The sequence below is a fragment of the Bombus vancouverensis genome, chromosome 2 (genome assembly GCF_051014615.1).
Source record: "Bombus vancouverensis nearcticus chromosome 2, iyBomVanc1_principal, whole genome shotgun sequence".
Taxonomy (NCBI): Eukaryota; Metazoa; Arthropoda; class Insecta; order Hymenoptera; family Apidae; genus Bombus; species Bombus vancouverensis.
The window spans coordinates 21875480-21888605 of NC_134912.1; the positions used below are offsets into that span (position 1 = coordinate 21875480).

At 35.3% G+C, this 13126-nt stretch overlaps 1 protein-coding gene across 1 annotated transcript; it reads left to right on the forward strand.

The window, feature by feature from the left end:
- The first annotated feature begins 548 nt into the window (after positions 1 to 548).
- LOC117162373 (uncharacterized) lies at positions 549 to 12283 on the forward strand. Its single transcript, XM_033344256.2, has 10 exons — positions 549 to 935; positions 6972 to 7255; positions 7709 to 8259; positions 8392 to 8654; positions 9154 to 9487; positions 10462 to 10593; positions 10879 to 11066; positions 11257 to 11400; positions 11562 to 11686; positions 11795 to 12283. The coding sequence occupies exons 1-10, from the start codon at positions 763 to 765 to the stop codon at positions 11887 to 11889; spliced, it is 2289 nt and encodes a 762-aa protein (XP_033200147.1). The 5' UTR covers positions 549 to 762; the 3' UTR covers positions 11890 to 12283.
- Positions 12284 to 13126: the final 843 nt, after the last annotated feature.

Consider the following 13126-nt stretch of genomic DNA (forward strand, 5'->3'; position numbering starts at 1 on the left):
AACGAATATTAAAAGTAGAGCGAAACCAACAGAACAAGTAATGATTTTGCTACAAAGAGAAAAATGAGAAAAGTATAGGATTCGCTTAAGTTTATCATCTCATCTTATCCTTGGTGCGTATACGGTGATCAAAGTGTTATATCGAAGAGGATCGGGAATAAACTCCGCTGTGATCACTCTGAACATTCGTTATGATAACGAATTGTTATGAAACAATTTAAAATTGGTAATGGCGAAAGAAAAATCTTTTCGTGTTTGTTGCAACTTGTAATAGTTGTGTTTTCTTTGCCGAGTGTTTCGTGATTTGTGCTTCGATCAAATTGGTTTTGTTCCAGTCGAAAAGAACATTTACATTCTCGCGTATATATCTTCACTTAGAAACATTATCGTTGGTGAATTTACTTATTGCTTTGTACATATATATATAAGCGTTGAGAATGAATGGATGTTCGGCTTAAAAAGAAGAAGAAGAAGAACTTGCATGCGAACAACTAACCGAACATTAAGTGATCTTCGTCGGGAGTGCCGTGGGTACGTGAATTTTTAAAATCGCGTATTTTTCTTCGTTCCGTTCTTTATCTCTGCCGTTCTCTCTTTCTTTTTCTTCTGTTTCTTCTTCTTCTTCTGCTTCTTCTATTTCTTTTCTTCTTCTTTTCTTTCTCCTTTCCCTTTTATACTTCCTCGCCATTGACATTGCCGTTAAAAATATCCATTCACTCCCATATCTTTCATATTCCTTTCATTCTCTGCGATTGTTCGATCATGAGAGAAGCTGTAGTACTTGCCACATGTTTATTGGGTATCGTGTTTGCTGGAAGTCCTAGACTACCCAGGACCTCTGCCGATGAACGTAATACCCGTAACGTTAGTAACAATGGAGGCAACGTCACTGGAAACACGATACCGATACCTAGCCGCAATTCTCAACGAAATAGGTAAGTTGGCATAAAAAACAATAAAGTATATTAATTAACATTGTTTTTTTTTTTTTTTTGTAAAGATCAGAAGTTGAGAATAGAGTAAGATGATAGGCATTGTAACACTTAAGTTCATTCGATAGATTGATCGATGATAAATATTCGAGAAGACTAATTTCTTTTTCTTGTTTAATTTTGCGAATAGCATATAGTGTATAACATATGTGTGTGCGTGCGTGTGTGTGTGTGTGTGCGCGCGTGCGTGCGTGCGTGTGTGTGTGTACATATTCACTTAATCGTAGTTGACCAACGGACAATCTGTCCGTACAGCTTTCCTGTGTTTCTTGCGTGGTGAAAAGTTAAAAAATCCAATAATTCTTCTGGAATTTGTTATTCTGAAACAAGTACAATTTAATTGTGATTTGCTCGTTTGTGTAGCAAATTTGTACCACTTAATATTAGGAAAATGAAAACGAGTTATTTGTTTAGAACGAATGTGGTAATAAAAATAACGCCGATTCAAATAAAATTGGTTTGAGTTTAATGCTTTGATCCGACGACTTTAATCGTAAGAATTTCCGTTATTGTACTGAAACAGGTTTATACTCGCCTTTTTCTTTCGCTTTCTCTTTCCATCCTCTCAATTCGTGCAGCGTGTAGCAGCATACATCTACAATCTGCAGTATACAGCTATAAATCCCTCGTCGTCGTGTTGTCTCGCCTTGTGTTGTCGTTCTATTGGGGTTCATGCTAGACTTTCCCTTATGTAACTTCGCAGAACAACGCGAAAGGTGTTTGATTCTTAATAATAGTAGCGGAATTGCTAAAGAATATTTTGTCACTTATGTAATAGAATTTTATGAATTTTATCGGATCGTTGATTGTAAACCTTGTTTTCTTTCTAGAAATTACATACTGGTTGCCTTCTCATCTCGCTTTCCACTTACGTGCCTATTACATATTAGCCAAACTATCTTTTCTTTTATTTATTTACCATTTCATTTATCGCTAAGAACTTGTCAACAATAACGAGTCTGTTAATTCTTGTATTTGATACACCTTCTTCTAACGACACTGCACAAACCACAACTAATAATTAATTAATCGTCTAATTAAACTGGTAGGCAGAAGCTACACCGAGATTATCTCCGTTGTCTAGAAAATTGTTTTGTTTTAGCATCTACAAGGTTTTATTTTTCAAAAACAAATCTTTAATCTTGATTAACTTGAATAAGTTGATCAGTTTGGTTTTTGTGTAGCTTAAATAACTTTTGGCGCGTAAGATCAATACAATTTCGACAATCACACCCAAATTGCATAATATAATACAATATTTAAAATAGTATGAACAGTCAACGAGAAAAACTCAACAACTCCCTTCGCGCGCGCATCATTCTCTTTTTCATGCGTAAGATTTACATGTGTATGTATGTACGAGTATAAGATGACAAATACGAAAAACCATATATTCTCTCTAATGTATGTGGTAATGTATTGGCTGGCATATATACTAGTGTTTTCTTTCTAGTCCATTTGAATTAATATTTTTTCAGGAACAAATTGATAGTAAAAATATTTTTGCATATTATATAAAGCGACTTTGAAACAATTTTCCCCTGATGCTTTATAAAAGAAATACCGATTAAACGAAAGAAACACAACCTTTTTTCACATATCGTTTTATACCCTATACGCTATTTGTTGTACATGAAAAAGTTTCAGTAGAACTTTTCAAGTTAATAAAATTATCTGTAAAATAAGACTCGCTGCGTTACGATAAGCCCAATTTTTATATTGTAAATTAGTAAATTGTGCGAAAAAATACATTTTTCATAAATCATTTATAACTAGTTAAAGTTGTCGTGCAGTATCAAGGCTCTGTAAGATAAGTAAATACTATAGTTATGTCGAAATAGAGTACCAAATTTGTCCATCCGTAGTAGCATATGTGTCAGTGTATTTTCTGTTTATGAACAAGAGTCTTGGGTGAGTTTAAAGGTTCCATGCACAATTGCGTATTCGAGGTTGCAAGAAAAACACCTGTCATGTCATAACTTATGACTCAAATAATTGATATTATTTTACGAAATAGAACGATTGTTATTATTTTATGTAAGTGTTGCCGACCTCCTCGTGGCGACTGGTTTTTAAAGAAGCTAAGCTCAATACATTGATGATATTCATCTTTAATTGAATTGTAAGACAGACAGACATTTCTTAGAACCTCCCATGTGCAGTTGGGCCACGGAGTTGTATCCCGGCCTCGGCCCACCTTCCTTCGTATACATCATATGGTATACACAATAAACAGAGAATAAGCGTCAGGTTTCGGTCAGGTCACTCTATCTGGTCGCTGGAAACTAATACGAACGCATACGCTGCCACGAACGTACAATTATTACAGGCAGTACTACTCACTGTAATGGTATCGATAGTATTTTGCTCGGAATATCTTGGAAATTATGGCCGACAGACTCTTGCATGTATAGGAAAAAGTTGTTCAAAATGTTGAGTCTTTACAAGAAAATTAAACATATTCAAAAATCACTTAAATCTAGTTTTCTAGAACTGTAAGTTTTTAACAGTTTCACTGTAAACATTTTATTTGTAAGCCTGCATCGCAATGTCTTCATGATTATCCATTTTAAGCGATCGATACCAATCGGAAAGTAGGTATATCAATGTCAGACTCTATCAAAAATAAACATAATATGTAAATAGATTGCAACGCGAAAAAAGACGAGAGACAAATTCATTACAAGTTTGATGATACCTTCGCAACATTCCTATATGTACGTTTACGCTTACTTACCTTTATGCATAACAACTTTATCGATATTAGTTCTTAATAAATATTGCTTCTGTTGCCCGAAGTATAACACGAAGGTTGCAGAATGACGTAATAGGAAATTCGTAAATGTCAGGATACATGGACGGGTATACATATATGTATACACGTGTTACATCTACTACCATTAGTCGTTCCGCTAGAATCATCATGGTATTCGTCTCGTAATTTGTTACCTTTCTTTTTCAATCTTACGGAAGTTATCAGTTGTGGAATGTCGTCCGTTGTAAACGCTCGTTGTAATTCCGCTTCCACCTTTCAATAGTCGTTGTTAGTTTTTGTTCGTTGGTTTCGCTGCGGAGTACTTTTACACTAGGGTAATTTCGATAATATTCATGCCCATTTTCGTTATAAGCTGGTTAAAAATGTGGATCAAGTAAAACAATTATACAGTTATAGCTTAATAAATTAAATTAAAACATGCGTTCTGTCATGTATGTTTATATCGTAACCTTTCTTTCTCTCTTTTTTTGCAACGTCATGGACCTTATATGATACAATTGTATTTGAAAGAATAACAGCATTTTCTGTTTTCTATGAATCGAAGGACCGATATCTATAATAATTACGCTTATGGTATCAATTATTCTTATTGAGACTTATTTAAGAGGAGCATTCGTGAAAGAACAAAGTCCTATAATTATTTAAGGTAACCTTATATAACGATGTCGGCATAATAATCGAAACAACAGAAATATCAGGGATTAACATTACGCGATACGTTTGAGATGATAGAATTTTATAATAGACAACTTCATTTACGTATAGATAAGGTATAAAATCTTAATCTGACAATTTGATAATTAGAAGGAAAGTAAAGGGAACGATTTTTGGCTTAGGAACACGAGATCTGTTTATTATTATAATTTTCATAATCATACGTACATACTATACTTGTCGATGAATCGGCAATAGCTGCAACGAAGTAGAAATTAATACAATAAAATTACGTTTTAAATTTCATTCTTCGGTTAGAATCGTTCAAGTATATGTGAAGAAATCAGTGAGAAGCAAATCTCGTCAGCACCAAATACGTACTTGTATAAATATTTGTTTCTCATTCAGCCAATCGTAACTACGACAGTAGACATAGTCGATCATCGATCGCATTTAAGCAATACTAACCTCAGCTGCCTATACATTTGATCGAATTGCCAACCATTTTTCAAACAATCAGTCGACGATACGTCGAGCATGTCGCACTGCAGCAGCAGTATCGTCGTGTTTGTAAAGGTCTCTCGATCAAAAATTTTACATAAAGTTTATCGCTGCTTCTAACAACTGGGTTTGATAGATGTGACCTTTGAGAATATTTTGTTTTATTGCACCTCGATGAATCTGACATTAATGATTGTAATATCGTAATTCTAAAGAATTAAAAGAGAGAACTCAACTTTTTATATTGTAGAAATAAAATAACTTTGCCCGAAAGAAGCTGATAACTATCATAAAGTATTTTTATTATCGGAAACGATAAAGTAAACATAAGTTAACTTCACAAACTTTGTTGTGGCGCTTGCAACTGTGCATAGGAATGTATAAAAATATAGCAGATTGTCCTCTGTTCATTCTATTATATTCTTATGATTATGAAAGGTTTCGTCTCATCATATCGAATCAGTTAAATAGGATTTAAAAAGTATTCCTTACTAATAATTCTTATTAATCACTTGTCATTAATTGTTTTAATTCATTTTTACGTAGGAATAATTTCATTATAGCACGTAGGACTATCAAACTTGCAACGAGCGGCCGTTTCAATTACAAGGCTACAGGGTCTCGGCCGATTGCTCTTATGTGCAATGTGTAATTTTAATAATAATCGTAGATGTTCGTCAATTTGAAGAAAAAACAGATTCTAATATATTATTTAAACAATTCACTATTTCAGTCGCCAAGAATATGTTAGCGTTCATCCGGAGTATTCATCCACCAGTGAACTGGTGTAAATACTCTGCGTTTTTCGTTGTTCACTTTCACTGTGGAGGAATCATCTATCCAGCGATCCTCCAATGCGAAACAGTACAAGTTTGGCTTTATCTATGCGAGAGCCATAAACTCGCATACATACGTATAGGTAATATCATCATGCCCGGTACATAAAGCTGCCAGCAACCTAACCGATACCAAGATAAAAGGTAGCAAAGGTATTTTTTCGAATATGTACATATCTCGAAAGCTACAGCCGAGCAGGGCCCCAAACATACGTAGGAAATAGTTGTTCAAAAACCACGATCCTGACAATAATATATTTGAAAATCATTGAAACTGGTAAACATAGATCCCCTCGTTCGAATAATTAATAATTATGATATTCTCCTACTCTCCTTACAAGATATATTTATCGTATCTGTATATTTAGTAAAAGCGAGTAAGCAAATATTTGCGAGTCATTTTCTTTCTGTATATATTTTACATTCTATAATCATCGCATCTTACGTACTATATTTATATATAATTATTATTATAAATTACATTTTTATTCGACGAATAAAACCAGAGTAAACCAGAGAATACACGCACGAATACGAATACGAATATCGCGTGTGCGTTACGAAAAGAGAATAAATGATAAAATTTACGAAAATATGTTGTAATTCTTAATAATGTATATGTATGTTAATTATTTAAGTATGTTGATTATCGTTCAGTAGTCGTGTACATGTGGTAAAATGAATGATAACAATGCCGTCATATTTTACACGGATACAAATTCTACAAATTTAGGCATTACACTATAAAGCTTACAGATTTGTAAGATTCGAAAGGACCGTAATGGAGAGTACGACTGTTGACCTACCTATGGATTGCGTAAAATTACAGTTTACATCGTAACGAGAGAAAGGATACATCTGTGCAAGTTGTTTCAGATTCAGCTTTATCTTAGATCCGATACTATTTTATATAAGATAGAGCAACATTTTTCTCATCTATAGCAATGATGTATCGATTATCAATATCGTTTAATTTATTTAAAGAAGATGAATTAATTTTGTAGCTTTTTGTAGCAACTAATATTAATCAAATTTGATAATTTGTTCATATTTTGAAATTTCTATTAATCTTCGAGATAGTTAAGATGTAACGAATCAATGGACGAACATTCTTACTTTTGTATTACTCGAGTGAAATGAAAATTTCTTAATTGAAATTAAAACGAATTTCATTCTTTGATCTTAATACTTTTCGGTACTTTCTTTTTTCAGAGAGCAATACCTCTTTAACGTTTTCGAGGTTATAGTTTCGACTTTGGAATCAAAATTACAGCGCATTGAAAATTTGGACAAAGCGGTGGAACACTTGATGAGAAGAGTGGAAGCTTTGGATTCACGCGTGAATGATAATATCGATAAAACCGATGCAGTTATTACAAAGCTACGAACATTAGATCTAAAACTTTTCAATTCTCATCAAATTGAATTTTCTTCAACTGAATCTGCATACTCGACAAAAAGGAGCGATGATAAAAACGACAGTGAAATTAGAAGCGGTACGTATGTATGTATGTACATAAAATGCTGATACGTAAAAACAGAAATTCGTTAACAGACGTATCTATAGAAGAAGAAAAGAAAAAAAAAAAAAGAAAAAAATATTGGACTGATCGAATCGGTTAGAACAAACATGGATCGCAACTAAAAATTGTCGTTTGAATTGTATTACATTTACAGCCGGTTTTCTTTTATCTATATCGTTTACTTAACAATCGTATTTACGTGTATTTTATAGGTATGCATACATATACCTACATATGTACACACGTATACAAGCCTGCTTTCCCTGTATTTCCCCCCTCCCCTCCCTCCGCTCCGCCTTTTTTCGTTTTCTTCGTCTTTTTTCCATACTTTTATCTTTTTGCTGATGCTTCTTCTTCTTTTCTTTCTACGTTTGCTATTCGCTGTTCAACTTTATCGTATAAATTGGCATTTATTTGGCAAAACAGGTTCGAAATTACAAGCAATCCATCAGAAGCGAGAAAATCCATCAACATCCGATTTCACTCTTGGTGAAAAATTATTGTCACTTGATCAAAAAGTATCGGATATAGATAATAAATTGATCGATTTGAAACATCAATTGGATAATAACTTGTTACAAAATGACGACATAAATGCCGAAGCCAGCGAAAAAAAGCCAGTCAGTATGAGCGTAATCGAAATCACTAAAGCGATGAGTAACGAAGTAATAAATCACATTACGATCGAGATAGAAAATTTAAGGCAAGCGACCAACAATATGGACAGAAAGTTACAGTTTCACGTAAACTTGGTTTCCGATCGTTTGGGAACTATTTACAACATGATGAGTGACGTGCACGATGCGATATTAGTGAGAGGAAGTACGAACGGTCGACCGGCGTTCAACGTTACAACAACAACAACAACAACTACCGAGCCGCCACCACCAAGGCAGAGTAAAATCGATCGACTCGTCGAACAAATATATCCAATGTTGACTGTATCGGAGAAAATGGACGAAGTCTGGAACGTCGTGGTAAGCTGAGAAGATGTGGCACAATTGTTAATTTCACTGTTTACCGGCCGTGTTAATCACGTTGTATGACCGCATGCACTTGTCCACTTGACGGTATTCCATATAGATAGGTATGTATACTTTTTTCGACAGGTTGGCACGAAAAGTTCCGTGGACGATCTCTTGCCAAAATCCGATGAATTACTTACACAAACGCAAAGACAAGAAAGAGCGATCAGTGAAATTCATGCGGATTTAAGATCGAAAACGAATAAGATTATCGAAAATTTAGAAGGAGTGGAGAATAGACTTCGAAAGCAGGAGGACGATGTAGCCAGCCTTGCTCAGCGTCCAATACCTGCGGAATTGCTGCTGGATCCCACGATCGATCGCCTTGTCGAATACGACTCCAATAGGTTAGTTTTCCTTCTTTGATATTTTATTCGTTTGCTTTTATTATCATACACCATGTTACGAAATAATATAGAAACCGAAGGCATTTACGACGTTGTCAGTTCCATTCCATTTTTCGAGAAACAATCTTTTCTCTCTAATAATAACAGACAATGTACATACGTATCTCTATCTTTATCTGTTTGCTTTGTTCCGTTCGATGAAAAGAAATCTTTCGTTTCGTGTAATGTGAAAGAATCGTATTTCGAGTTGATTGCATCTGTTGTTAGTAAATATTCAAATATATTATTATACATAGGTATATGATGCGTGAAAGAACGGTGTAAAAGAATATTAGTAAATAAATAAATAAATAAATAAATAAATAAATAAATAAATAGATAAATAAATAAATGTAGAAAGTGTAGCAACAATATACTACGTTCAACTAACGAGACACCATTATTACATTGCTATGTAATCAATATGTTTCATGTAGAACGAATTTCTTTCGATTCACAGATACGTTGGACTCTCTGATGACATTGCAGTTGAAACAACCGTTTCACCGGTCAATCCGACTACCATCGTTTCGTCTGTGTCGATGTCCATGTCTTCCTCGACCTCGTCGAACGCCGTATCGATCAATAATTTCATTAATTCAAGCAATATAGCTGGTTCCACTAATTTCTCCAACTCGACAGCCAGTCCTTCGATAGGCCCGCCATTATCCCCGAGTTCGCAGCGATCATCGTCTAAAAATCGTGGTGTTATATTTCCAAGTGTCAAAAACAAACCAAGTCCAGCAAATTCGACCTTTACCACCGATGCATTCCTTAATTACAAAGATGTTAAGGTAATAAACAACAAAAACATTCCCAACCCGCACCAATTAACGTCACTGGTAATCGGCACCGTTCAAACGAATTAGAAACAGTCATTATATAGTATTTTATATCTTTCTCATTTCTTCTTTGGTTTTTAACCAACCAAAGTGGAATAATCGATATACTGCATGACTTTTATGCAAACATACTTTTTTCTTTCTTCCTCTCTCTTTTCTATAATTTAGTTACCTTGTAAGACCCTGTAAGCGAATAAGCGAACGAACACGATGAAACGGAAGAAGACGAGAGAGAGAGAGAGAGAGCGAGAGAGAGAGTAAACGTAACACAACGCCGCTGCATTTCTATGTGAAGAATGTGTAAACAAGGGGAGGCCCGATTATTACGGAAGAGGAGGGATTGTGTAGGCAGGGGGAAGGAGGGAGGGGTCGGGGAGAGAATCCTAAACATATGCATTTTATCGTGCGTAAACATACACAGTATAGTTAAATCACTTATAGAATACACGACATGCCCCCACGTATATGCCCACCTTCGTTCACCTACATATCGTATGTGCTATAACACAAAGAAATGTTCAGATTTGAAAAATTTATTACCTAATACATCGATTAACATTCTGAATGTTTCGTTTAGACGGTCATTTTAAAGTTGCTGGTAATTACTCGTCTCGTCAAACTGTAAATAACACACAAAGTCGAATACGGCTCGTAAAAAGTCTCTGTCGGTGAAATTTTGATTAATCCTTCCTTTATGGGAATTTTGAAAATCTATACCATATTTCCAGAAGAAATAAAAAGAAAGAAAGAAAAGTAGTTTTTATATGTATCATATAACAATATTTGTAGGAAGAGAGAAAACTACTAATCTATGTACGTAATATGTAACAGAGTGAAAAATCTACGCAAGAAAAAGAAAGCGTTATTCCATATTATCAATGCTTACAATACACGATAATACATGTACATATTGTTTAACGTTACAGGGCTATTCATGTGTTGATTTGTTAAATGCTGGCATGAGAGATAGCGGTGTCTATTACCTTCAAATTCGTGGAACAACCTATTGGTTTCTCAAGGTTTATTGCGAGCAGGATATCGCCGAAGGAGGTTGGACGGTAAAACAGAGATTCGTCTAAATACTATAATATGTATATACGCGTGTGCATCATGCATCGAGATAGAACCGGTGTGATAGAACGGGTTTCTTTCCAAAAAAAATGTATTTCGCAATGTAGAATCAATGTAGAATCAATGTAGAATCGATAGCTTATACTCTTAGGTCGTTACAGAAAAAGAATAACTGTGCGTACAATAAACAACCGCGTTCGTTGGTAAAAGATATTTAATCTTCCTACTTCTTTTATCTCATAATTCGAAAAAGAATTTCCACTTTTCCCTAGGTTATTCAAAGAAGAGACGATTTCGGCGAGCCAAGAGAAAATTTCAATCGTGATTGGGCTGATTATAAAAACGGTTTCGGTGATCCTGCTCGAGAGTTTTGGCTTGGCAACGAAAACATATACATGTTAACTAACAACGAAGATTACATGCTTCGGGTGGAACTCGAAGATTTCGAAGGTAACAAAAGGTAAGAAATATCAAAATTACAATTGCAACTGATTTTGGATGCAAAGTTCGGACGCTTTAATGTTTGTGTAGAATAGATCGGAGAGGATTTCAAAGACGATTTTCTCTGTACATTTAAGATATAGAACGTTTCGGAACATTCGTATACCCGTGCGCAGACAAAAATTATATATGTATGTACTTTCGTTTAGGTACGCACAGTACTCTCACTTCAAAATCTATTCAGAAGGAGAATATTATAAATTGGAGATTGACGGTTACGACGGAAATGCCGGTGACTCATTAAACGATCCATGGTACGGTTCGAACAATAGTCCGTTTTCCACGTACAACAGGTAACACGTTATTTCTTCATTAGAATGTTAGAATGCATGAAATGACAATTCCGGTTATGTGAAAGCATAGAGCAAAAAGCAATGAAGAACGGATAATATCGGATAGATTAATCGTAATAAGAGTCAACTATTCGTTCGAGACGATATTTCATTTCACACAGGGACAACGATAGGTCATCGTTGAACTGCGCTTCCATGTTAAAAGGCGGATGGTGGTGGAAATCGTGCGGACGAGGATTAAACGGTCTTTATTTGAACGATCCTCAGGATTTAACCGCTCGACAAGGTATGATTGCTTACAAAATAATGTCGTCACGTACAACCAGCCATTCGTGTTTCGTATTATCCGTTTAACGACAAAAGACAATTCTTCCTTTCTGTTATTTAATAAAAGGCATCGTATGGTTCCGTTGGAGAGGTTGGGATTATACTTTGAAACGTGCCACGATGATGATTAAACCAAAAGGACCAACAACAGCAATGATATAGACGATTATAACGATATAACAACAACAACAACAACAACAACAACAACAACAACAACAACAACAATAGAAAAATGTTTTCTAGAAGATGCTACGTCCGTAATGCTCGGTACGATAACGGATGGCGTCGTTTATCAGTTACCAAATATACATATACACGTGTAAGGATGTTTGGAAATGTCGAATGAGAAAATAATCTTTTACCGATTATCTGTTCTCCATTTTTTTTATTAAATACATTTTTGTTTCTTACTTGCTTCGATCCCGTTCTAATCAATAATTGAAAACGTACAAAACGATTCGTGTAAATTTTCCTTAAACTGAAGAAATTAAAAATATATGCGCATTATATATGTATATGTGAAGAATGGGCGATATAAAGTACGAATTCCCTATGATCATGTGTTTTATTCTATTTTATATATATATATATCTGTATAACATGTATTCGATTTATATATGTCGGAGATGAAAGAACACCGGAGCCTTTGGAATTTTGGATAATCCCGCAACATTGTAACCTAGAGTCCACTATAGCTGTAATTGAACAATTGTAGTTATTCAACCCGATTGTAATTGTTCGAGAGTCGTGATAATGAGCTTGGGCTCGAGGCGACAGTCAGTCGCCGAACGTAGCCGCGGTCACGGGATGAACGCTTTGTCTAACAAAGGTATGGAGTAATTCTATAGCTCTCCTTAAAAGAAATATTCGTGGCGACACGCGACAGTAAACATTCCAACGGTTTCTGTCCTGTGGCTCGCCACACGCAGACCCTATTTTTCGAGTAAGATGATTGCCAGATGTCGATGCGTCTCCGCAGTACATGTTCGGCTAGCCTGAGGGCCCGTTATAAATCTTAAGATTCAGCTAACTAAAGTCCTTCAAACACACAGTCTTTGTCCCAACTACGAGAAGATAGAGGAGACCTATTTTTCAACGAGCGGCGTCTCCCACTAGCAACTTTCCCTCGAGGGCGGCTAGCATCTTTTTCTAACCACCGATATGGAGATTGACCAATTAGCAGCAACGCCAATTTCCCTTACTTTCTGAACGAAGGCTTTTCGACTTAGATTTTGTGTGTACGTTCATCTATCATCCCGTCGACCGCGGATTCGTTATCGAACCTAGGATCATTGTCATTAGTTTCTCGAGTATCTAATTACCACGGTTACTTGTCCGGTTCTATGATAATCGTATTTGCACTAGCCAATGTCTTCTCTATTGCATAACGACGACGTGT

Excerpts from the sequence above, each read along its gene's own strand:
- LOC117162373 (XM_033344256.2), top strand. The coding sequence starts at position 763 with ATGAGAGAAGCTGTAGTACTTGCCACATGTTTATTGGGTATCGTGTTT. Across the intron at positions 7,256-7,708 it reads CGACAGTGAAATTAGAAGCG|GTTCGAAATTACAAGCAATC; the intron begins GTACGTATGTAT and ends TTGGCAAAACAG. Across the intron at positions 11,687-11,794 it reads GGATTTAACCGCTCGACAAG|GCATCGTATGGTTCCGTTGG; the intron begins GTATGATTGCTT and ends ATTTAATAAAAG.